The sequence below is a fragment of the Telopea speciosissima genome, chromosome 3 (assembly GCF_018873765.1).
Source record: "Telopea speciosissima isolate NSW1024214 ecotype Mountain lineage chromosome 3, Tspe_v1, whole genome shotgun sequence".
NCBI lineage: Eukaryota > Viridiplantae > Streptophyta > Magnoliopsida > Proteales > Proteaceae > Telopea > Telopea speciosissima.
This window is the reverse complement of record NC_057918.1, coordinates 13460365-13484389: the sequence shown is the minus strand read 5'-3', so window position 1 is coordinate 13484389 and position 24025 is coordinate 13460365. Positions and strand designations below refer to the sequence as shown.

The following is a 24025-nucleotide window of genomic DNA, read 5'->3' as shown; positions in this document are numbered from 1 at the left end:
ATGTACAAGTTGAAATACTCTTCTCTGAAGTAGCCATAAACTGTCAATGCTAATGAATACATGTTAAAATTTCTTTCACTTACCTCCTTTTTTGAATATAAATTACTTTCAAAAATAAGAAACAAGAAAAAGTAGTACTTAATGGTTAGATCAAAATATTAGATGGCATAAAGGAAAAGAAAGAATCATCATATGATACATTATTTTCTTCCTCAGAACTACCTTCTGAAATTACTGGGTATAGATAATTCATCTTAATACAATTACCATGAATCTGCAGTCTCTATTGTTTCTTTTTATTAATTTATTTATTGGGTGGGGGGGGTGGAGTGGAGGGGGATTTGATATTAATTACAGTAGGCCTATATTGGCCCAGTTCCCTTACCTGAGGGTGTGCTGAAATGGAGATGCAGAATTGCTTGTGAACCTGCAAGTGGTAGCTGAATTCCATCACCTACAAGCTCGAGCCTCAAAGTTGGGGAAGGCTACGAAGGCAATGGATAAAGGATCCAAGGATATAGGAGACTTCACATTAACAAGAACAGGTTCCAGATTTGGGATATCTCCTTCCTCGGTAAGCTCCAATGGAGTCCCATTTAAAACCATAGTCTGACTCTGGAGATATCCATCCTTTGGAGTCAAATGATACTCCTCTCTCAATTCTTCCTCATCTGATGCTTTTCTTCCAACCCACGAAACCGTTCTCTTAAGACCATGCATGAATGAATTGTTCCAGTGAATAGTCTTCTCTCTTACATTCAGGTTGATGTTCATACTATTTTGAACAGTGATTCTAAACTCGGTATTGTTGCTAAGATTGATCACAAGGAGAATTATGCCTTCCTGTAACAAGAAAAATGACATAGTTACAAACTTCTAAGATAGGTAAGCAATGTTTATTCTCAGAATAATAAACATTGTGATCCCTTCATGGTACTCCGTATAGACTTGGGGTTGCAAACTATGGGATCAGCAGAAAACCTAAAGTTTGTGATCCCTTCATGGTACTCCGTATAGACTTGGGGTTGCAAACTATAGGATCAGCAGAAAACCTAAAGTTTGTGATCCCTTCATGGAATTCCATGTGACATGGGCTGCCAACTGGTCAATGGAAAACCTAAGTTTGCGAGCACTTCATGACACTCATATATTGAACTTTTTAATCAGTGTAAACATTACAATGTTCTATAGCACAAACTTTTATGTACTAATAGGTGTGATGATAACTATTCAAATATGTTGCACTGAAAAAAAAGTGTTCATATATGGTTCACCTACATAGAGGGTCTCAAATTGGGATGTAACAAACTGTGGTTGCCTAAGGCCCTGTTTTGTTTGTAGTGAAGTAAAATTAGAACCAAAAAAATGAAATCTTTGCAATCATTATTAAGAATAATTTGTATAACTACCTCATCAACATCCTAAATATGAAGCTAAATTTTACGACGTCACTTAAATTTTCAATGATCAGTTGAATGAAAATGAAGTAATTGTTACCATATTTGGTATGTTGTTGAGTTGCACAATTTTTCTAAGTAATGATTGCATAACTTTTTATTTTATTTTATCCAAATTTTACTTCTCTTCACTCCCATTCTAACCAAACGAGCCCCAAGTGACTCAGGTTTCTTGTTGACTTTTCTCCCATTTTTGAACAATCTTGGAAAATGAAAAATGATCAAATTATGAGCCTTACTCTTCCTTTCAAACAGTGGGCATAAACACGCAAAAATGGCGATGTTTCACCATCAACAGCAAGGACGCCTTTTCCCATAAGCCGATGCCATAGAAGTGCACTATTCACAGGTCATGCAAAACATAGGGGGAAAAAACATATGCAGAATTTTAGATTTTGGGGTCTCAGCAAGGATATACGTCTGCAATAATCTAATGTGAATGTGCTTGCCTATAGTAATCAGGGTTTGGCACAAAAGTGGTGGTGTTGAGGAGACCATAGTTCCCACCAATCAAAGTCTGTCTACAGTATGCCTTGGTATTGTGCATTGCTGACTTTCCAAGCTGATCTAAGTACCTGAATTCCATGAGTAAATCTGTTAACTACAATTAAAAGAAAATTTATTTTCTTCTGAAAAGAAAAAATTAGAAACTGACCAAACAAGAAAAAAAAAACAAAAATAAATGAGAGAATCAAGCTTACCAAAAGCTGTTTATAAATGTGTCAGACACTAGACGCCCACCACTGTTGTAGGCCCCACCAGCTTCACCAACCCAGGCAGAAGCCCATGGACCATGCTTTCTAATGGTATTTTCAAGATTGCCAAAAGTTTGTGATGTTTGACTTAAATAATGGGGATCCAGTATCTTATTAACAAGTTTGGGATCATTACCTGAAAAGAGAGTGATCACATACGAGCTACAGTAAGTAATGGAGGAAACTATATAACAGAGAAACTACACATTTTAAAATATTGACATGATTGATCTTTCCTTGGGTTCTCAACTGCCATCCATTTAGGCAAGTCTATGCTGTGAACCAAATGAACAATAAAAACAGTTGATACAAGGCTTAAACCAGTTAATAAGACACAATCAATAAACCAGAAATCCATCACCATTGATGGGTCAGACCAAGTACATACACCACTAGAAAGCACCATGAGAATGCCAGAAAGCTTCATCAAGATGCCATGAAACTCCATTAAAAGGTCAGAGAATGTGACACCTTAAACCCAAAACCATAAATTTAAACCTTAAGCTATAAAAACTATAAAACTTGAATTTCAAATTATGAAAAAACTATGGCCAGTGGAACCCCACATTGAAAATCCCACTGAACAATCAGCAGCTGGCTGAACCCACTTTGAAAAATATTGTACAAGAATTGCCAGAGTTTCCGGTGATAGCTGGTATCATGAGATTGTTACCATGATGAAAATATTGGTAGCCATCGAGGTGCAAGACGAAACTCTGCCCGAATTGCAGCGAAAAGGAAGAATCCAGAGTAGCAGAGAGGAGGAAGAATCCAGAGTTAACCAGGACGGAGAGCTAGAATCAAAATTGGGTATTTGGGGGTGGGGGGGGGGGGGGGGGAGAGAGACAAATGAGGTCGAAATCTCTTTCCCTCCTTAAAATTTAATGCAAAAGGTTAAAATTTATCCAGTGCCCATGCATAGTCACCTAAGGTCCTAGACCATGCGACAGTTTTTCCCATAAAACAATAACACAACGAACAAAAAGTTGACAACTATATTATTTTAGACAGAGATTTGGTGGAGTATTATTATTAAGGTAGAATTTCAGTAACTTACTACGGGATCTTATTTCAGCACTATTATACAATGAAATTAGCAAACCAGTTGCCCTCAAACTCCAACCACAACTTAGGGCTGTCAATGGTCAGATCTGATTGGAATAAACGCTGATCAAAATCCGAATCTAATATATGGTTATGATTTTAACATATTTTTATAGGATACAATATACGATGAGAACGAAAGGAAACATTAAAATGTATTTTCAGTCCAATTAGAAAATAAACTTATATAATCTTAAAATTTTCAGAACATAACTACTTAAAATATTATGTATGTAATGGTAAATATATATTACATATTTATATGCTAATTTATTTGGATCGGATCAGAGCATTGGCAGGTTTGACTTGATTATTATTCGGCTGACTCTTTTTCAGATTGGATCTTGATTTGATCAGATTAGAACCTTACCAAATTACTATAATTCAATTGGATTGACGATCAAATGCTGGTTTGTAATAGGCAGTTTCAGGGTTACATCTTCAGTTGTTTTATAAGTCCTAACTCTACAAGATTAGAAATCAATTTGGATATGTTACAATAAACCCTAATAGATTATAAACTAAAAAAGTACAAAACTAGATGATATTCAGACCCAGGTTCTTGGACTCACATGTCAAGTTTCAGCCCAAACAGAGGTCATGTGACAAAATAAAGAATTAAATATCCACTAGAAAAATAATATTTTGAAAAAACGATTAAGAATGCAGGAGAAAGTTCAATACATGGAGGGATACTGAATTGAATTTAGGTCTGAAATTTGACACACAAGCAATCCAGGCATGCCTTATCTATCCAATGATTGGAGTTGCCAATCATCCTTCCATGTGGCATAAATTAAGAGAACCACATAGGAAGTCCTTCCTTGGTAGCCATGCAAAAACCTTTTGCCTATTCATACTATAGTGATTACCTCAGACATAATTTATAATTTAACAGAAGGAAAAGTGAATCAAAACATAGTCAAGTTGGTATTACTTTAAGTAGTATGGGTATAGATTAATTATTTAGCTAAAAAGAATGTAATTCGCATCAGCATCAAGACCAAGGGAAGACCATTGCCTATGTGAAATCCTGCATACAAAATCTCTAGAAAAACGATTCCATCAAAAGTAAAGATAAACTTTAGCAAATGATTAACACTTCTGCATGATAATGAAATCTGTGACTACACAAAGGAGCTCTTCCTAAATGCAGATCTTTTATATTTATTTGTAATTGTTTTTCCACGCTATTTAAATAAAAACATTCATGCTATTATATTGATTGTACATAAATATAAGAATAAACTTATATTACCTCACCCACCTGCACCCAGATTGTATATATGATGAGTTACAACATTGACCACAGCCGACCCCGAAACTTGAAGAAACTTGGTATACCACTGTTGATTATAGAACCCTCCTGGTGCTACAATCAATGGTTTTCGATGGGACTTCCCATACAACTCATTGACGAGAGCCTCAAGGTTGATTAAGTCTTCCCCATATTGTTGAGCACCAACACTTGCACCAACCCCATTTCCACTCAACTCATTTCCTGAATGAGGAAAAGAATGTGCTAGGGTTAAGAGAAACATGATATTAGGAAAATGGAAAAGTGTTTATTTATAAAAAAAAATGCATTACCGAATTCCCATGAATCGATTGGGTATTTCTTGGAAATGGTGTACTTGATAAAATCACGAGCATTACTAGGGTCCCAAGCACCTACCCAAGCGCCATTTCCGGATTGGTGTCTCCCATATAGTGCATTGAGACCAAATGTCACAAATGCTCTGCAACCAAAGATTCCAAAAGCAAACCAATTAAACCACTAGTTCAAGTGACCGTTGGTTCTAGCTGCACAGAAGTTTAGGATTATCCCCATTTCCTTTAAAATAAAAAGATGAAATCTTGGGAAATTTTCAGTAACTTTTTTAATATCAAATAATTTTCAAACAAAAAAAAAAATCTTGAAGAGCTCTGAAAGGCCAAGAATACTGATTACATATCTGATTATTTTTTATTTTTGGTAAACGTATATATTTGATTAATTAATGCTGATTTTTACTACAAAATATAAAAATAAAACCATCATTGTTCAGATCAAAATACACATCATTTTGCAGAAGCAAAATACACCCAAAACAGAGAGGGTGGGGAAAGATTGCATGAAACAATAAACGGGGATTCCTGGAAAGGAAATGACCGAGTAGGCCTTGGGTTAGACAGCCTACAACCCTATTTGGAAACTTCACCATTGGAATTTTCCGCACTGCAAAGCCTCTAATTTTTTATCTTGTTTTACTTATAACTACAAAAACTCTAGCTATTTCATCAAATCAAAAGGTTCCAACCCATTGGATTTGTCACTGGATCAGCAGCCTTAGCTATGGATCAACGCTTCTTCTTGTAAGGCCTACTACTGCCACTGAACTTGCAAATGGGGGAAGTTCCTGATTTGGAGAGAAGACAGACTGGAACACTTTATAGCAATCAAAACTCAATCCGAAACATTCAAATATATTTTTAAAATTTCTGTTGGGTGTGGAGCAATAAAATGGCATTATCATTTCCAATCAAAAAGCTAATTTAATAAAACAGATAATTACTTCATACAGTCATCATAAACAATTGAGATTTCCAAATGTGTATAAACATTAGAGTTAGCATGCAGCTTACATACAAAAGGATAGAGTTGCTTATAGAAGAACTTAAATTTCAAATATTAAAAAATAAAACTTACCCTGTCTTACTAAATAAGAGGTTGAGCTCATCCCACCTAGCCATAGGTAAACAGCCCTTGGAAAATCCAAAAAGTACACCTGCCATCTTTTTAAATGGAAGGCATGAAGAATTCAAATTTCCAACATCATACACAACTTTGTCTTGCAAAGTTCCTCCAATTCTTATTCTGAGTGGGTTGAAAGCTATACACCACGAGCCAGAATCAGAAGATAAGTGCTCAGAGTATTAGTATGTTGTGAAGACCATTCTTTTAGATGACTCAAACTCAAATGGTCAAGATCACAAACCTTGGATAGCCTTGGTAAGCAAAGGATGAGACAAGTCCTAAGAGCATTAAAACAAGTGTTTCATTTCTGTTCAGTCCCAAAAATTAAAATGGCTGGCTTTGATTAAGTAAGAACACATGAATCTTTGAAAAAATAAAAACATGATTAATTCTCACCAGATTCAGGACAGAGGATTCGCCCCATGGGCATTGTTGATAGTTACACTTCTCTGGAGGCCACCAATCCACAGTAGCACAGATGAAATTGTGGTAGGTCTCGGCAATTCTTGTGGTCCCCTTAACTACGATTGTTGTATCTGCAAGGTCTTGAGCTAAAACCCCATGGACAGAGGACAGCATGAGAAAAAAGAGAAGGAAACCCATTCTGAGATGCATACAATGGTTTCAGCACCAATGCTACTCCATCAATTTAAACTGCCCAAAGAAGGAAATCAAACATCTTTCAAAGTTATATATATGAAAAAAAAATGAAGTTTGCCTTCTATCACATGTTATGAATTTAGATAAGAACAAAATTAAATTCTGAAAGAATATGGCCATTGTTGAAAACAAAAAATTCACATAAATCGAGTAAAAGAACGAGGTTGCTTTCAGCCACAAACAAAGGTTATCGAAATCATGTTTGAACCAAAAAAGAAAACAGAGAGAGAGTTTTTTTTTTCCAGCTCTTGCAGTGGATCTAAGTATAGCAACAATGAAAGACAGATAATTTACATATGTCAATAATAACTCCAATGAATCTCCTGCACGCACACACACAAGAAACCCATTTTAACCAAAGAAATGGGTCCTAAAATTTGAGGTTTAGAGAAAACTTGGACACGTTTCTCCACCTGGTAACAGATCTAGTAAGTGAGACCAGAGGAGAAAAGCAAACTGAGTCCATTCTAAGAATGACAACTCCGGTTTCAAGATTGAACTCTAAATAATCGAGTCGAGACGATAGATTGTCTCTAAATTCTTTGTTCCATAAAAACAAAAAAAGCTCTGGTTTCCATTTTTGGTCTTTTACAGATCTATGAAACTAGGAGTCCAGAACAAACCAAAGTCAAAGACACTAAAATAAAAGCCTAATAAACATTTCAGATGAGTAACCCAACTGAAACCAGAGGCAATAGACCGTAATTCATCAGTAATGGCGTCCGTAGAGCTCACTCAAACCTTGAATCTGCAGTGACTTCTCCGGGCGGAAGTTTTGCACAGAAAGACTATAAAGAAAAGATTTCTTTTCCTCTATTTATTTGCGCTCCTTTTACTCTGCAACCATGCATTCCTTCCTCTATATAAAGAAACCCACCATGTCAGATATTTGTCGGCATTGTCGGCACTCACATCTAGACAAGAATAAAGCCAAGATTTCACCTACGCTTCAGTGAATTGGCTCGAGATAAGACAGGAGAGGCTCTTTATGTAGCTGTACAAACGAAGCTAAAACAAAGGCAAGTGAATCTGTGAAGCTTTTAACCCCTAAGGAAAAAAAAAAAATTTGAATCTGTGAAGCTAAGCTAAGCTGATAGGAAGCAAGAATCGTTTTCTATCGCAGTTCGCAGAAGCTTTGTCTTGAACAATACGTTAAATGGTATACACGGTATCACCAAACCCCCCATCCCCGAATACTTCTTTCCTCAGACAGTTCATCCTATTGATTGTCGGAAAAAGAAAGCTTATAATAATTTGGGGCGCTGTCACGCGTCAGCCAATGAAAGCACACGCGCAGTGGCACAAAAGAGATGGAATTTCTGCCATACATGGGGCATGGTGGTCATTCTGGTCCTGATATTCTCTTAATTTCAAATATATAAATCGCTTGTGGTACATCACTCCTATGCCTAGACACAGGGTCGCATGAAATGATCATTGCACCCTCAAGGATTTCTGCCTTTCCATGGATGTGCAATGTTCATTTCATGCGGTCTGTGTCTAGGTGTAGGAGCTGCGTGTCACACGCGATCAGGTAACGTTCTTTTTCTCATAAAAAAATTTTGAATTACCGCTAAATAGGTCTTCCATGATATTTTAAATCAAAGCTTAAAAGGATCATCATGTTTGGATGATAATGCTAATCATTTAAACCTAATTCCTACCTAATTTCAAAGGGAAAGAAAAACGTTATATAATTGAATTGACCGAAAAGATTGAACAAAATGTTTTGTAAGAAAGCTCTAACTTGCTAGATTCCATAAATTTAAACAGAGTCCAAGATAGGAAGAGCTAACATCAGTATTGGAATTCTATAAAATAAAATAAAAAAGATAAATTACACATCACCCTCTGGTTTTTAAACGAAACTCATATCGTCCCCTGGTGTAGATCCTAACATGACAAATTAGTCTCTATTTAGTTTTATGTTGTTAAGTGATGATGTCAGACAGTCAAATAAATTTAGGATTTTTTATAAGTATCATCCCAAAACTTTGATATCTACTATTATCCCCTAAAAACTTTCAAATAATTATTACCCTCCCCTGTTGCATACTAATAATTAACTGGCCCCCACCGTTACATACCCGTAATGGAGAGGGTTAATCGTGAGAGTGTGCCATTGTCACAAATTTTTTAAGACCAAAATACCCTTTTGGGTTGGTAATTATAAAAAAAAAACCCCACCCCATCACCATCCCTTCTCCTTCTTCTTCTCCTTCTTCTTCTTCCTCTGCAACCCCAACCGCCCCAATCTCTCTCTAGCTCTCTTTCCAAGACCACCTTCTCTATACCCAAAAAACGAAAGAGAGGCTTCTGCTTTTCCCAGCGTCTTTACCTTTTAAAGTGACACCTAACGCATATAGTTTTTAACCCACCCAACGCCCACCATCTCCACCTCGTTCACTCCTACACTCTCTTCTCCCCTGCTTCCATCTTCTCACTTGCCCTTCATTTTCTCTTTCTTGCTCTCTGTGCAACTGAAGAAGACGACTACTGAAGAGAGAACTAAATAGGAAAAGTGAAAAGCGAGGGAAAATATAGAAAGAAAACAAATACCTTAATTGCTCAGCTCCATTGATGGTTGAGTATCCGAGAGCTTTTCTTCCAATGCAAGCCTGAAATTCCACTTCTTTTGCTCTCCAGATCCACTCTGTTACTTTCCTTGTCTCTTTTAGCTTTAAGGTATGATCAATTCTTTACTCTTTACTTCTCCTTGAATTGCGTTTCCCTAATTTATTTCTCTGCATTTTCTTTTCATTTAAAAATTTCCTGGCTCGTCAGTGGTGTCCGTAGTCAGGTGATTTTTGGTTTGGAAAGGGAGGTTAAAAAAAAGGAGGAAACCTTTTGTTCTTCGATTGTATGTTTGGTGATTTTTTTTTCTCTTGAGCTTCTCCGTTCCTCGTATTGGATACCTTTTTAAGCATTTCCGGTGGATTGGATTATGTTTTGGATTGCTATAATTTTGTTCCGGTGAATGGACGAGAAGGTTCAAGGTAAGAACAGGCATGGAGTCATCTCTTCTCTAATCGGTTGCTGCTCACTGGATTAATGCAGAAACCTCTCTTTCGTTTTTTGGGTATAGAGAAGGAGGTCTTGGAAAGAGAGCTAGAGAGAGATTGGGGCGGTTGGGGTTGCAGAGGAGGAAGAAGAAGAAGGAGAATAAGAAGGAGGAGGAGGAGGAGGAGGAGAAGGGACGGTGATGGGGTGTGGTTTTTTTTTATAATTACCACCCCAAAAGGGCATTTTGGTCCTAAAAAATTCATGACAATGACACACTTTCACGACTAACCCTCTCCCTTACGGGTATGTAATGGTGGGGGCCAGTTAGTTATTAGTATGCAACAGGGGAGGATAATAGTTGTTTGAAAGTTTTTAGGGGGGCAATAGTAGATATCAAAGTTTTTGGGGTGATAATTATAAAAAAACCCATAAATTTAAATCCCTAAACTACCTTTGACTAATGTTGAAGATGAAGAAAGGGTAGTATTGTAAATTTAATTCTAATGATTTAGTACAAGGGTAAAATAGTCCTTTCATACTAGTAACTAACAGCAGACTAACATTGTTAGTGTAGAGGGGGTAATTGAGTTTTTTCAAAAACCAGGGGGTGATCTGAGTTTCGTTCGAAAACCAAGGGATGATGTGTAATTTACCCAAAAAAAAAAAAAAAAAAAAAAAAAAAGTCGTTGAAGACTTGAAAATTTAAAAAGGTTTTCAAAAATAATTGAAAAATGACTTATCATTATGTAGTATCAAAAGGTAAGGTGTTATTGTCATGCATAATTGTTTTCAAGTATACATGTGGGATGAGTCACTGACATTATTATCCTAATTGGAAAAAAATTTATGTCCTACTAAAAGTGTCATAAATATGCATGACAATAACATTATCTTGTTGATATGTAACTTTCAAATTATTTTTGAAAATCCTTTTATACATTTATGTAAAAGAACTTTGGGGAATAAGATTAGGGGCAACTAAAAAAAGATACCAAGGTCTAAATACATCGGTTTAGTATAATTTATACATTTTCTTTCAATGAAGGTAAAAGTCTAATATTTCACATGTGTACAAGACAATGACAATTAATAAGAATGACAAATTATGTTAGTAAAGGAAAAAGAAGGCTGCCAAGCTGTGTAGTGCCAACGCACAAACACAAGAAGAGCGAAATGACCGCCCCATCCCCGTTAAATAAAAAATTCTACACTTGTTGGATGCCTGTAAAATGAAAAATTCTACACCTGTTGGATGGCCCGGTTTGTTCTCTCATTGTGTAGGAGCCACATAGCCAGATAGCAATTACTCACTCTCAAATTATTTCAAAAATCCTTTTCTACTCTCAAGTCTCAACTTAAATAATTTTTTAGAATAAAAATAAAATAAAAGACAATAATATAAGGTTAAATCAAGCCATTGAAGCTCAAGGCCTTGTTGACATCCATGTTGAATACCACCTTTTGGATTACATCAAGATCCAAATTTCAGTTTATAGGGAGGAAGAAAGGGGGCACTGATGTTAAGGGCAAGGGTCAAATAACCTCGCTCGATCAGCTGTTGTTAAATTTACTTATGGTCTCTCTTGCAAGTTGCAACCAGCAGACACTGGTTTTCTATCTAATTTTCTTCTCCTCTTGAGTCTCTACTTTCATTGATCACTTTGTGTTCCTAAATTCAATGATTTTAAGGCGGCTTCTCGACATGTTGGAGTTTGTCTAGGGAATGCCATGGAAGAAGGAAAGAGAAAAGATTAGATGAGAATCATGTGATGTTCATTATTCTGTTAAGTCTTCTACAACGTCTATTTTATGAGGGGGTGAAGTGGAAGAAATCGTCAGTCTCGTAAGTTAACATTAAAATCTGACAAATCTGTGATTGTTTACTTAATTTTCAACCCTAGACAATCGAATAACCCAAAATACCACATTTTTGGAAAAAAATTTTGATAACTTTTTCACCCCAACAATCTCACTCCATCAAAATCCCTTTATGGTTATTATGGATATGGATAATCTCAAAATACATGTTGGTATTGGTTGTGGAGTGGGTATGTTCATTAGATCTTTAACCCATGCAATTCCTTGTTCGATCCAGTTCCCCTAGTGCCCCTAACAAGGCGGGGCGCAATGACCATTCCAACCCTACAGTCCTACCCGAACACTCTACCTGGGTGAGGTCCACCCTCCTCTTATTATAGGCACTAGAGAATTGGACCGGACAGAGAATTACTGGAGATAATTTTCTATGTTCATCGAGAAAATTATCACCCCCTAGTACTGAGGGCGGTGTTGTGTGCACGTGCGGCATAGTACTACCGATGTGTGCACTCACAGTGGGCCCCACCGTGCACACATGGACACTGTTGCATCGCATGAGCACTGCACCCCCCACTACTGGGGGCGATAAGGACCCCATCTTCATCGAGTCTCCCATCCATCCATGTGGGTCCCCACTCATCCTGATCTTCTTTGTTTCATTCTTGCAAAGGTAGACACTTACGTGTATGAACACAAGCAGGTGTGCGTAGTACGCACCACGCGCACCCAATGATCTTCGGGGAGGTCGTCCATGTTCTTGAACTCTCCAGGCTACGTAGTCCCGTACTCCGTAGCGGCGAAGCCTGTTTTTTTTTGTCCCCTTCCTTCTGCAATCTCCAGGAGCCTGCGAGAACTGTCGAATGAATCCTCTTTTTAACTTTTCAAATTCGCACGCAAAGCTCATATCAGTTGTTCGTTCTCACTTTCACAAAGAAGTAGAAAGGTGGAAAATTTCGACATTATAGCCTGAAAGATTGACAGAGTCGCTGGATTCCATTTCGGTAATGGCAACTACATCCTCAGGCGTTAGCCTTAGTCTCCTGCCATCATCGAAGAGTTGCAGCAGAAGAGCTTTGTTCACTCAGCCTGAGTTCTCACCGAGCTTGACTGGAAATCCTAGAACTCTAAAGACTTTGAAACCACTGAAAGTTTCGAAGATTAATGATGCGTTTCTCACAAGAAGACTGGAGAGATCAGGGAGGGGTTCCCGGTCACTGAGCATTCGATGCGATGCTTCTACGGATGGAAGGGTAACCAATATTGCTTTTTCGTTAGCTCTTTTGCGGCTGTAGTAAGCTCGTGATTTTTTTATAGGTGTTTTGTGGTGCTTGAGTTTCATTTTGTTATAATTGGAAAGAAACTGTTTCGACTTCCTAGCAATTTTGCAGTTTGTATTTAAATTTGTACCCTGATTCTGTTTTTGAGTTGGTTTTATTTCTAGCACAACCTCATCAATTGAAGACGAGATGGGTCATTTGTCATGTTTGAATGGCTGTCAAATTATGCAGTTTCATTCATGGGTGTATCTGAAATAGAGCAGTTTCACTGCAAACTCATTTTCTTATTCAGTTTGAAAATGAATGTATTCCAATCTTTATTTTTGAGTATGAAATGTACAGTTTATATAGCCTATTTGTTTTTATAATTACTTACAATCAAATCAACAATCCAATCCCCAAGATTACTCACTCAAATCCTCAATTTAATCCCCAAGATTACTCAATCAAAATCCATAAATCTAATCCCTAAGATTACTCATAGAATATACGTTAACACCCCTCCCCCACCCCCCCTCTCAAACTCAAGGTGGATCGGAGGAAATCAACTTGAGTTTGGACACTAATAAATTGATTCACTGATGGAATGAGGGAGAGTGCCACAAACCAGATGATAGCAAACAAAATGAGAATCGATCTTAGTGTTCTTTGTGCATTCAGGAAACACGTCATTGTGAGCAATTTGAGCAGCATTCTTGTTGTCACAATATAGAGGTATTGGAATTTGGATAGAGACATCTATATCCTGAAGAAGCCACTGAAGCCAGATAAGTGCAGATGTGGCATCAGCAAGAGCAGGGTACTCAGCTTTGGTCTAGAATGAGCAATTACACTATGTACCTTACTACACCAATAAACAAGGGAGTTGCCACAGAAGAAACAGGAGGGGGACAGGAGGGGTGGGCTGGGCGGTTGCTGGAGTACAGAGGAAGCTGCGCGATGGGGTAGGGATGGCCACAAGGAGGGGGGGGGGGGCACACAAAGGAAGGGCAGGGAGAGGTGATCATTTGGAAGGTGGGGGAGATTACAGGGAGGTGGGTGGTGCAGCTTTGTGAAGCAGAGGGGGCGATGGATTTCAGGTGCGATGGGGTTGGGCCGTTGGGGTGAGGGGGATTTCAGAGGCTAAGTGGCTGGGGAGGGGGTTTCAAAGGCGATGGGGTTGGGGTGAGGGGGTTTTCAGAAGCAATGGGGCTGGGGCGAGGGTGGTTAGTGATGCAATAGGGCTGGGATGAGGGTGGTTACAGATGCAATGGGGCTGCGGCAAGGGGGTTTCAGAGTCGAGGGGATAACGGTTTCAGATGTTGGGGGTAGTATGGATGGACAGGGTAGGGAGGGTTGGGGGGGAGGCGGAGATATTGTTGGAGGGGGTGGGGCGATGATGGTATGACTGAGTGGTTGTTGGCAGGAACCTGGTTTGCAGGGGATGGGAATACAGTTCGGAGGCGACCATAACATAACTAGAACAGACGACAGCAGGGAGCCAACTGTGAGGTTGCTCATTTGGGGCACAGCAGCGGGCAGGAGCAGAGAAAAAATCACCCGAAGTCGCTCTGATACCATGAAAATGTATGTATTTGTACATTTTTGAGTATGGAGTGTACAGTATATATCTTTGTTTCTATAATTACTTACAATCAAATCCACAATCCAATCCCAAGATTACTCACTCAAATCCTCAGTCTAATCACTAAGATTACTTAATCAAATCTACTAATCCAATCCCTACGATTACTCCTAGAATATACGTTAACACAGTTTTCAATGACGAGAATTCGGTTTCTCAACTTCGTTTTTCAGATTAAGTGAATGTTATGTACATTATTCTGGATTAAATTTTCGTTAAGATCTGGAAACTTATTTTCGTCTTGTCTTTTGGTTTTCATTAAAAAAATTTGTACATCCTTTTGTTTTCTCTCCTATTGATTAATATTTGGATAAACTTTGATAGAATGTTTGCAACTTTTACATGGGTTTTTTACCATATTATGCTCCCCATTTATTTTACTGTGTGATGGTCAATAGTTATGTTGGTTTGACATGCCTTTTCAAATTTCTATTATTCATATTCTTGTTTTTGTTTTGCTCTTAGAACTAATGCATGATTTAGATGAATTTGGTGGGTTCACCTCCTCCTGATTCCCATTTCTAATATTATGCCAGATTACTCAACAAGATTTTACAGAGATGGCTTGGCAAGCCATTGTTTCTTCCCCAGAGAAGGCAAAGGAGAACAAGCATCAGATAGTAGAGACAGAACATTTGATGAAGGCTCTATTGGAGCAGAAAAATGGGCTTGCCCGTCGCATCTTCTCCAAGGCCGGAGTAGATAATTCCCGCCTTCTAGAAGCTACTGACAAGTTCATTCAACGGCAACCAAAGGTAACATCGGATGTTTCTGGAATTCCAGACCATTTATAGGATACACTTTCTTATTGCCTGTGAAATATTCTATCGAATGGCTATGATGTTGGTTTTGGATTCTGAATTCCCTTGCTAGTAGGGAGTTTTCATATTTTAAGGGTTCTCTTTTTTAGTTTTGATTTTTTTGGGGTGGGGTACCTGAGGTCTCTATAGGACAATTTAACCTACACTAATTACTGTTTACCATGAATCTGGTTGGTTGGTTGTTCCTTCTATCAGCTCTTTAACGCTCCTCCTTGTGATAGAAAAAATGGAGCTAGATTCTCTAGAAAGAATTACATTGAAGAAATGGTTATATCAATTGGAATATTGGATGTCACTTGTATCATTATAACCTCTCTTCCCTGGATGAACCTTACCTGAAATTTTTTTGTAGCCGTATATATAAGGCACTTTTCTCTCATTCTAGGGTTAAACGAAATAACTTGTATCTTCGTTTTGCTTAGTGAAAAGTTTGCCTTTGCTCTTCCCATGGACGTTGGTTTATCCCGAAACCGAACCACGTAAATCTGCTTGTGTTTGCGATTGTCTTGATTGTTGCTTTCTTCAATCCCATATTTGGCCATCTTGTTCGATTACGTTATAAAATAACTCAATGAGAATGCAGGACATGGAATCTTTTCTGCATCAACATTTCTTTGCTGTATTCGGTGTAACAACTACAACTCAGCCTTATCCCAACTATCTGGGGTCGGCTACATGGATCCTTTCCCTCCAATCAGCTCTATTCGAGGTCATACTTTATACAAGGCCTAAGCTATGCATGTATTTCTTCACCACTTCTCCTAAGGTCATTTTAGGTCTGCCTCTAGCTCTTTTAGTTCCTTCAATCTGAATCAAATCACTCCTCCGTATTGGGGCATCCAAAGGCCTCCATTGAACATAGCCATGCCAACCTCAAACGACTTTCTCATAGTTTACCATGTATTGGAGCTACTCCCAAATCAGCTGTAATATGATTGTTCCTTACTTTATCCTTCCTAGTTTTGCCACTCATCCATCTCAACATCCTCATCTCTACTACACTAAGTTTATCTATATGATGCTTCTTAACTGCCTAACATCCCACACCATACATCATAGCCGATCGTATGGTTGTCCTATAAATTTTCCTTAGTTTAAAAGGAATATGCTGATCACATAACACTCCGGACGCACCCCTACATTCTCCGTGAAACAGCATCATCCTTTATGTCACGTTCTTTATTTATGATTTGCTGTGTCCAGTAACACCAATTATAAAGGCTGTTCTTTGCATCCGTAGGATAAGCTTGATCCCCCCCCCCTCAATCTAATCTTATGTTTTGCAAATATCATTGTTCCCTTTCTTTTGATACTTTTTTCAGTTTTTCATATTGTTAGCCGGAAATGCCGGATTGTTCTTATTTGAATAATTGTCCCACGACTATTAGGTTCTTGGTGAACCAGCTGGTTCTATGTTAGGACGTGGCTTTGAAGCTCTAATTCAGCGAGCCAAGGATTACAAGAAAGAGTATGGGGATTCCTTTGTTTCGGTTGAGCATTTAGTACTTGCTTTTACACAAGATCAGCGCTTCGGGAAACAATTATTCAAGGATTTTCAAATTTCTAAGGAGACCTTAACCTCTGCTATACAGTCCGTACGGGGACGCCAAACAGTAATTGATCAAGGTGACAATGGCTTCAATCTTTCAGATCCCATCTCTTAGAGTTTCTTTAAATGAGTTTTTGAAATCTCCCATAGAGTTATGCTGCTCAGAATGAGATTACTTCCATAGTGCCATTGTAGGGGAATACTTTCATAAGATGGTTGGAAAATCATTCTACTTACCTGCATCCTCCATGTTCACTTTGGTTGGATTTATCCAGTTAAATGACTTCTGGCCTAGGGGATCTTCTTGGTGGAACTATCAAGTAGGAGCTCACTGATGTGACCCATTTGAATGTGTTCCACAAGAGCAACAATGATGCACACATAATTCATGAGAGAACTTTTGTTCTCCCATCATGATGCTAGATTTGTTTGTAGTAGTGTAGATGTTGATGTGTAAGAATTTTTGTGTTATGGTAGTTATTTCCGTATTGGATAGGATGATTGAGCGTGTTATGCTTAACACATACAGTTATACTTGGCTTCCTACTTGTACCTTTCTATGGTAACTTTATGTTGTATTTATTATTGCATGCATTTGAAAACTTATACATTACCATGGCACGTAGAGTTTGTTGGGTTAGATGTCTGATGAGGGGGCTGGTACAGATCCGGAGGGGAAATATGAAACCTTAGAAAAATATGGAATAGATTTGACGTCTATGGCGAAGGAGGGAAAGCTTGATCCAGTTATAGGAAGGGATGATGAGATACGAAGATGCATACAGATCCTGTCAAGGAGAACAAAGAACAATCCGGTACTAATTGGTGAGCCAGGTGTTGGAAAAACTGCAATTGCTGAAGGGTAAGTGCTTATGGTGTTTGGTTTATACACAAGTGAGGCCCCACACATATGATTCAGCTCTGTTTTGGCTTATGATCCAGCACTTGGTTTATAAGAAGCTTGCTGAGAAATTTCCAAGCTCATTTTTTTTGCTCCCAGCCTGCTGGTGATTTGGGTTGATCCAAACCCAAGAACCGTGTAATTTGTATTCTGTCCATTTTCAAATGAAATGGGCTTGGACCAAGCATAGACCCCTGGCCTGAAAATGAAAAACAGAGTTAGCTCTGGCGTGTTTCTTTTCCGAGTCTAGATGTGGGTTTAATTGCTCAGTTTCTGCATGGGAGCTACGCTGTATGGCTAAGGCTCAGTTGTGCCAAGCTTGAGAACTGAGAAAGCTCGGTAGGCTTATTTATTCCACACAGTGGTGAAACCTTTATTTAATGAAGGTGTTTATATCTGGTAATATGTTTAACAGGCTTGCCCAGCGGATAGTGCAAGGTGATGTGCCTCAAGCTTTGATGAATCGTAAGGTGTGCATTAATTAATCTGGGGAGTATTTAGTTCTTAATACCTCAAATTCTGCTGGTTCAATCTGATCAATGACCTCTATGCTTGCTTATTGCAGTTGATTTCCCTTGACATGGGTGCGCTCATTGCTGGGGCAAAATTCCGGGGAGAATTTGAGGATAGATTGAAAGCTGTACTCAAGGAAGTGACTGAATCTGAAGGGCAGATAGTTCTTTTCATTGATGAGATCCACACAGTTGTTGGGGCAGGTAATTTCACTTCTATTTTATATAGAAGTTGTAATAAAGCCTATGATCTTAGTATTTAGTTCACATTCAAGTAGCAGTGCTCTCCTTTTCTTGTTTAGGTCCTCAATTGACACTAAATTTTCAGTGGAGAATCAGAATGCACTTAATAGCGGACAATGAATAGTTGGACACGGGGTATGGTGGTAATAAATTATGGAGGAATTGACTGTGAACTTTCTGTGAAGAATCAGAATGCAATTAATAGCTGGACACGGGGTATGGTGGTAATAATTCATGGAGGAATTAACATGCTCCACATTTCTCTTCCAGGTGCCACAAATGGTGCCATGGATGCAGGTAACTTGTTGAAGCCTATGCTTGGTCGTGGAGAGTTGAGGTGTATTGGTGCAACAACACTGGATGAATATCGTAAATATATTGAGAAGGATCCAGCCTTGGAGCGTCGGTTCCAGCAGGTTTATGTTGATCAACCTTCGGTGGAAGATACAATCTCTATACTACGTGGGCTGCGAGAAAGATATGAACTGCATCATGGAGTCAGAATTTCTGACAGTGCACTTGTTGAGGCTGCAATTCTTTCTGATCGTTACATTACTGGACGCTTTTTACCTGACAAAGGTAATCAAACTATAACGACAGCACATTTCCTCTGGAAAAATTTATCCCCAGACTTTATTATCTTTAATGAAATTTGTGAACTCCATACTCTCCAATTGTTAAATCTTTCCAATTTTAGGTATTATCTGTATTGTATTGTCAAATGAAATGCAAACAAAATAGATGATGTTGATCACCTTATAGTTGGAATGTATCAAATTCTTGGTCCCTACACCTGATATGATCTAAACTTATCTTCTATATGGTTCTGAAGGTATCAAGGTAATTATCATCTAGAATGTAGAACATGATATATGTTCTAATTTTGCTCTGATTTTTCCAAATTCTTTTCCTAAAATACATTTATTTGTTGCTCAATATAGCATACGAAATATTTGTAATGAAAATGACATTTGAAAGGAATAATAGGAAAGTACGTAACTTCAGATAGAGGATGGAAGTTGGAGAAAGGGACCAAACTAATAGACTATGACAGTAATGTTGATTGCATTGTTGTTGCCCACTTGCCCTTACTTTACAACTCGAGCTTTTGTGATATACCGTTGTAACAGGTATGATAGTAGGGAGGTCGAGTGTTCAATCCCTGGGAAGTGCAACAGTGTTCCTCAACACATTCTTCCTTTGGTGTAACATGATGGTGCTTCTGCATGAGTGTGTGCCACGTGCAGGGCCATGTGTGTACAAGCCTGCACATGCAGGGGGTGTTGATATACATTGTTGTTGCCCTTAACAGCTTGAGCTTTTTGGGATAAGCGGTTGTAATAGTAAAAATATTGCTAAAATACGTTTTATTATTATGATTATTAGCATTATTGTTATGGATAGGGGGCAGTGCCTGAAGAATAATATAGAACATCACTAAACCCCCTGGTGGGGAGGGAGTTTCTTTTATAAATGTCCTACTACTTGCTTGTGATTATCGAAGGCCCATGTTCCATTGCTTTTGAGGTCACAGTTACAGTGATCATTATTGAACTTGTATGCATAAGCATTTCAGTTTTTCAAAGACTTCTTACATATTTGATGTTGAATTCTGATGGTAACAGAAGCCATCATAACCAATACCCTTTGTTGCTCCAATGGTCAAAACATTTGTATGCTTCCTTGGAAACCAAGGATCAGGTATTGTATTGCCGTATTGGTATGGTGAAAACCCTCTTCTCTCAACAGAAGCCATCATACCAGCCTTCCTGTAAGGGTTGGTTTTTTGAACAAGTACTAGTTTCTATACGGCATACATGTTAATATATCCATTTCACTTTCAGCCATTGACCTAGTTGATGAGGCAGCTGCGAAACTGAAAATGGAAATCACATCAAAACCAACTGCCCTTGATGAGATCAATCGTTCTGTATTGAAGCTGGAAATGGAGCGGCTTTCCCTCATGAATGATACAGACAAAGCCTCAAAGGATCGGTTGAATCGCCTTGAAGCTGAGCTCTCTCTCCTAAAGGAAAAGCAAGCAGAGTTAACAGAGCAATGGGAGCATGAGAAATCTGTCATGATGCGGATTCAATCAATTAAGGAAGAGGTATTTAAAGCTCTTCTTTTCCTTGAGGAAAGTGAGAAAATTTATCTTATGCTTGTGGGAACTGATAAAAGAACCTTGAAAAAACTGACCATGAAGTTGGAAATTTGAGAAGAAAATGGAACCAACTCAACTTGGATTTTCAACATATGTGGGATTTCAAACTCCTTTGAAATGCATCCCAATCCTGATGTGTCTATATTGTGTTTTGCAGAAGTAAAACCACAAATTTCAGAATTTAGGGCCTGCTGTCTAGCTGAACAAATAAGTTCACCCAATTGCTATATTCTTGACACCTCCAATTTTGTCCCTCATACAATGTTTATGTTGTCGCGAAGCATGATTATTATGAATTTAATTGGTCGTCTTAATTGATTTTTTTTTCGTGCAGATTGACAGGGTAAGTCTTGAGATTCAGCAGGCTGAGAGGGAGTATGATCTTAATCGTGCAGCTGAACTAAAGTACGGAAGCCTCAACAGTTTGCAGCGTCAACTCGAAGTAGCACAGAAAGAGTTGGATGAATATAGGAGATCTGGGAAGTCCATGCTAAGGGAGGAAGTAACAGGGGATGACATTGCGGAAATAGTTAGCAAATGGACTGGTATTCCTGTCTCAAAATTGAAACAATCTGAGAGAGAGAAGCTTCTACATTTGGAAGAAGAGCTGCATAAACGTGTTGTTGGTCAAGACGAAGCAGTGAGGGCAGTAGCAGAAGCTATCCAACGGTCTCGAGCTGGTCTCTCAGATCCTCACCGTCCCATTGCTAGTTTCATGTTCATGGGTCCCACTGGTGTTGGAAAGACTGAACTGGCCAAGGCCCTTGCTTCATACATGTTCAACACTGAAGAAGCCCTAGTGCGGATCGACATGAGTGAGTACATGGAGAAGCATGCTGTCTCAAGATTAATTGGGGCCCCACCTGGTTACGTTGGGTATGAAGAAGGCGGACAGCTCACAGAGATAGTTCGTAGGAGGCCGTATGCTGTTATTTTGTTTGATGAAATTGAAAAGGCTCATTCTGATGTGTTTAACGTGTTCCTTCAGATTCTGGATGATGGGAGGGTGACTGACTCACAGGGCCGCACTGTGAGTTTCACAAATACTGTAATAATTATGACTTCAAATGTGGGATCACAATACATTCTCAACACAGATGTCGAGACTGTATCAAAGGATGCAACTTATGAAGCCATAAAAAAGAGGGTGATGGAAGCTGCTCGATCAATCTTTCGTCCCGAATTCATGAACAGGGTTGATGAGTACATAGTTTTCCGGCCTCTGGACCGTGAGCAGATAAACAGTATTGTGAGACTACAGGTACGACACACCATGCACATGTTCTCTTTGTGTGACTTGTTTTGTTGAAGAATGGTTCCATCCTTTGGAGATACCTCTACTGTATAATTTTGTTTAGTTATTAATCAAGCAGATTTAAGCAAAGATTCTGTAGGTATGCATTGCTATAAAACCATGATAAAAATATTAGTATCAATTGGTATTACAGTACCTTTATAGACCTTTTCGGTATCTTGATTGGTTTCTGACCTTAATTTGTTTATAGATATTCTGTTTCATTCACCACCTATATTTAGTTTAGGAAACTTTTTCTCTTTTATTTCTTTTCTTATTTTAGTTTTTATAATATTTACCTTATTCTAGCATTGTTATTTATTGCTTTGATGGCTTATTTAAGAGTGTTTTTAGCATGCAAAGTGTTTGGCATGAGAACATCCTTCCACTGAAGTAGAACTAATCCCGTCTTTTGAGTTTTACTCGAGCCATATATCGGATTTCACTTGTGCAGTTTCCATATGTAGAGAAAGATTATTTCTCGAGTTTCTGAAAGCTTCATCTTTTTATTTTTATTTTTTATTATTCTAAACTTCTTTGTGGATATGCTATAATCTTACCTCATTCGTGCTGCCTGCTTCACTACAGTTGGAGCGTGTACAGAAAAGACTCGATGACCGGAAGATAAAAATTCAGGTAACTGATGCAGCAGTTCAGCTCCTAGGGAGTCTTGGATATGACCCGAATTATGGCGCAAGGCCAGTCAAGAGGGTGATCCAACAGTATGTTGTAAATGAACTTGCAAAGGGTATTTTGAGAGGAGAGTTCAAGGATGAAGACAAGATTTTAATAGACACAGAGGTAACAGCTTTCTCAAATGGCCAGCTCCCCCAGCAGAAACTAGTCTTCAGGAAAGTTGATCCTGGTTCAGACATGCCGGCAATGGAGGAAGATCAGAAAACCTTCTCACAGAGACACTGATGATCTTGCCTCATTTTCATCTCAGATCTCATGTAAAGCTTATATCCTCCTCTAAGCAGCCAGCCAGTTCATGGTTCATACTGTAAGTTAGTTTTACCCAACCTTTGTATATCGTCCCTATTTCACATGGGAGGTTGCAAAGCGCAGTTTTGTTTTGTTAATAAACCAAAATAAGGAAGAATTCCCTTTTGCAGCAATTATATATTTCTTGTTGCTTAAGTGTAGAGATCAAAGCATGGATGTGGCCACGGTGTACATGTACACTCACAGCCTTGGATCGTTGATTCCAGTCGAAATAGATTGGATTTGGTTTGATCCGTTTTCTTGATCGGTTTTGGCTAATATCGATTCAATACTAATCCAGATTGGTTTGTATTGGGTTGGATTGGGATTACTATCCTGGATCGGTTTGTATGATAGAAAAACTAATAATAAATTTAAAATTAAAAATCAAAAAATTTGTATAAATCAAAATGAGAAAATTTTTTTTGGTGAAATTAAAATTTTAATTAAAAAAAATTTATCTGAATATGTTTTTTAAGAAACTTATCAATTTATCATCATCTATTAATCATTTTTTTAATTTTTATGTTTCGTTGAATATGACCAAAAAAAAAAAAGAATTTTTTCATATAAAATTACAAAAAAAACTATTCATTTAATGTAGGAAACAAAACAGAGATTAAGGGGGGTGGGAGATGAAGAAAGTTGTGAAAATTTGAAGAAGGAATGGTTCAATTGGTCTTCATTTATGAACTAGTCAAAACCCAAAAATGAAAAGGGTCAATTTGAAAAGATTGGAAGCTTACTAAAGAAGATCCAGCTTCTACAAGTAAATGAGGTTTTTTTTTTTTTTTTTTTTTTAGTGGTGAATGAAGAATTCATTATCAAGAAGCCCTAGAAGAGGAAGAGATTACAAGAGAGCAACACTCGACCCTCAAGAGAAGGGTACATAGGGCTGCAACAAGGACAAAGGTAAAGAAAACAATAATGGGCATGTTCGTTAGGGAATCAGAAACTGATCACTGGAAAATAAGGGAGAGCTTGGAGTTAATATCAATATAATGGAATTCTAAATCATGTCAAAAGAAGGGGACTTGGAGGTTCATCTTGCACTCCATCTAAATATGGTTGATAGTACCAGGAAAGTCAAGACTTTTGATGATGCCACAAATAGATTTCCCG

The 24025-nt window shown here is 38.1% G+C and overlaps 2 protein-coding genes across 3 annotated transcripts; one reads left to right on the top strand and one right to left on the bottom strand.

The window, feature by feature from the left end:
- Positions 1 to 313: 313 nt before the first annotated feature.
- LOC122654626 (heparanase-like protein 1) lies at positions 314 to 15591 on the bottom strand. 2 transcript variants are annotated; one of them, XM_043848802.1, is made up of 11 exons: positions 15587 to 15591; positions 6450 to 6707; positions 6295 to 6331; positions 6006 to 6189; positions 4907 to 5055; positions 4584 to 4817; positions 2159 to 2348; positions 1907 to 2032; positions 1697 to 1796; positions 455 to 843; positions 314 to 385 (listed from the first exon to the last, which is right to left on the bottom strand). In XM_043848802.1, exons 2-11 carry the CDS (start codon positions 6666 to 6668, stop codon positions 382 to 384), a joined length of 1632 nt encoding a protein of 543 aa, XP_043704737.1. In that variant the 5' UTR covers positions 6669 to 6707; positions 15587 to 15591; the 3' UTR covers positions 314 to 381. The 2 variants fall into 2 exon arrangements, with proteins under 2 accessions (XP_043704737.1, XP_043704735.1); XM_043848800.1 differs by lacking the exon at positions 15587 to 15591 and adding an exon at positions 7337 to 7355 and having other exon boundaries at positions 314 to 843.
- On the top strand, positions 12439 to 22855 carry LOC122654628 (chaperone protein ClpB3, chloroplastic-like). Its single transcript, XM_043848808.1, has 10 exons — positions 12439 to 12784; positions 14972 to 15190; positions 16645 to 16882; positions 17472 to 17667; positions 18122 to 18176; positions 18272 to 18422; positions 18732 to 19040; positions 20306 to 20571; positions 20960 to 21886; positions 22508 to 22855. Exons 1-10 carry the CDS (start codon positions 12539 to 12541, stop codon positions 22838 to 22840), a joined length of 2940 nt encoding a protein of 979 aa, XP_043704743.1. The 5' UTR covers positions 12439 to 12538; the 3' UTR covers positions 22841 to 22855.
- The last annotated feature ends 1170 nt before the right edge of the window (positions 22856 to 24025 follow it).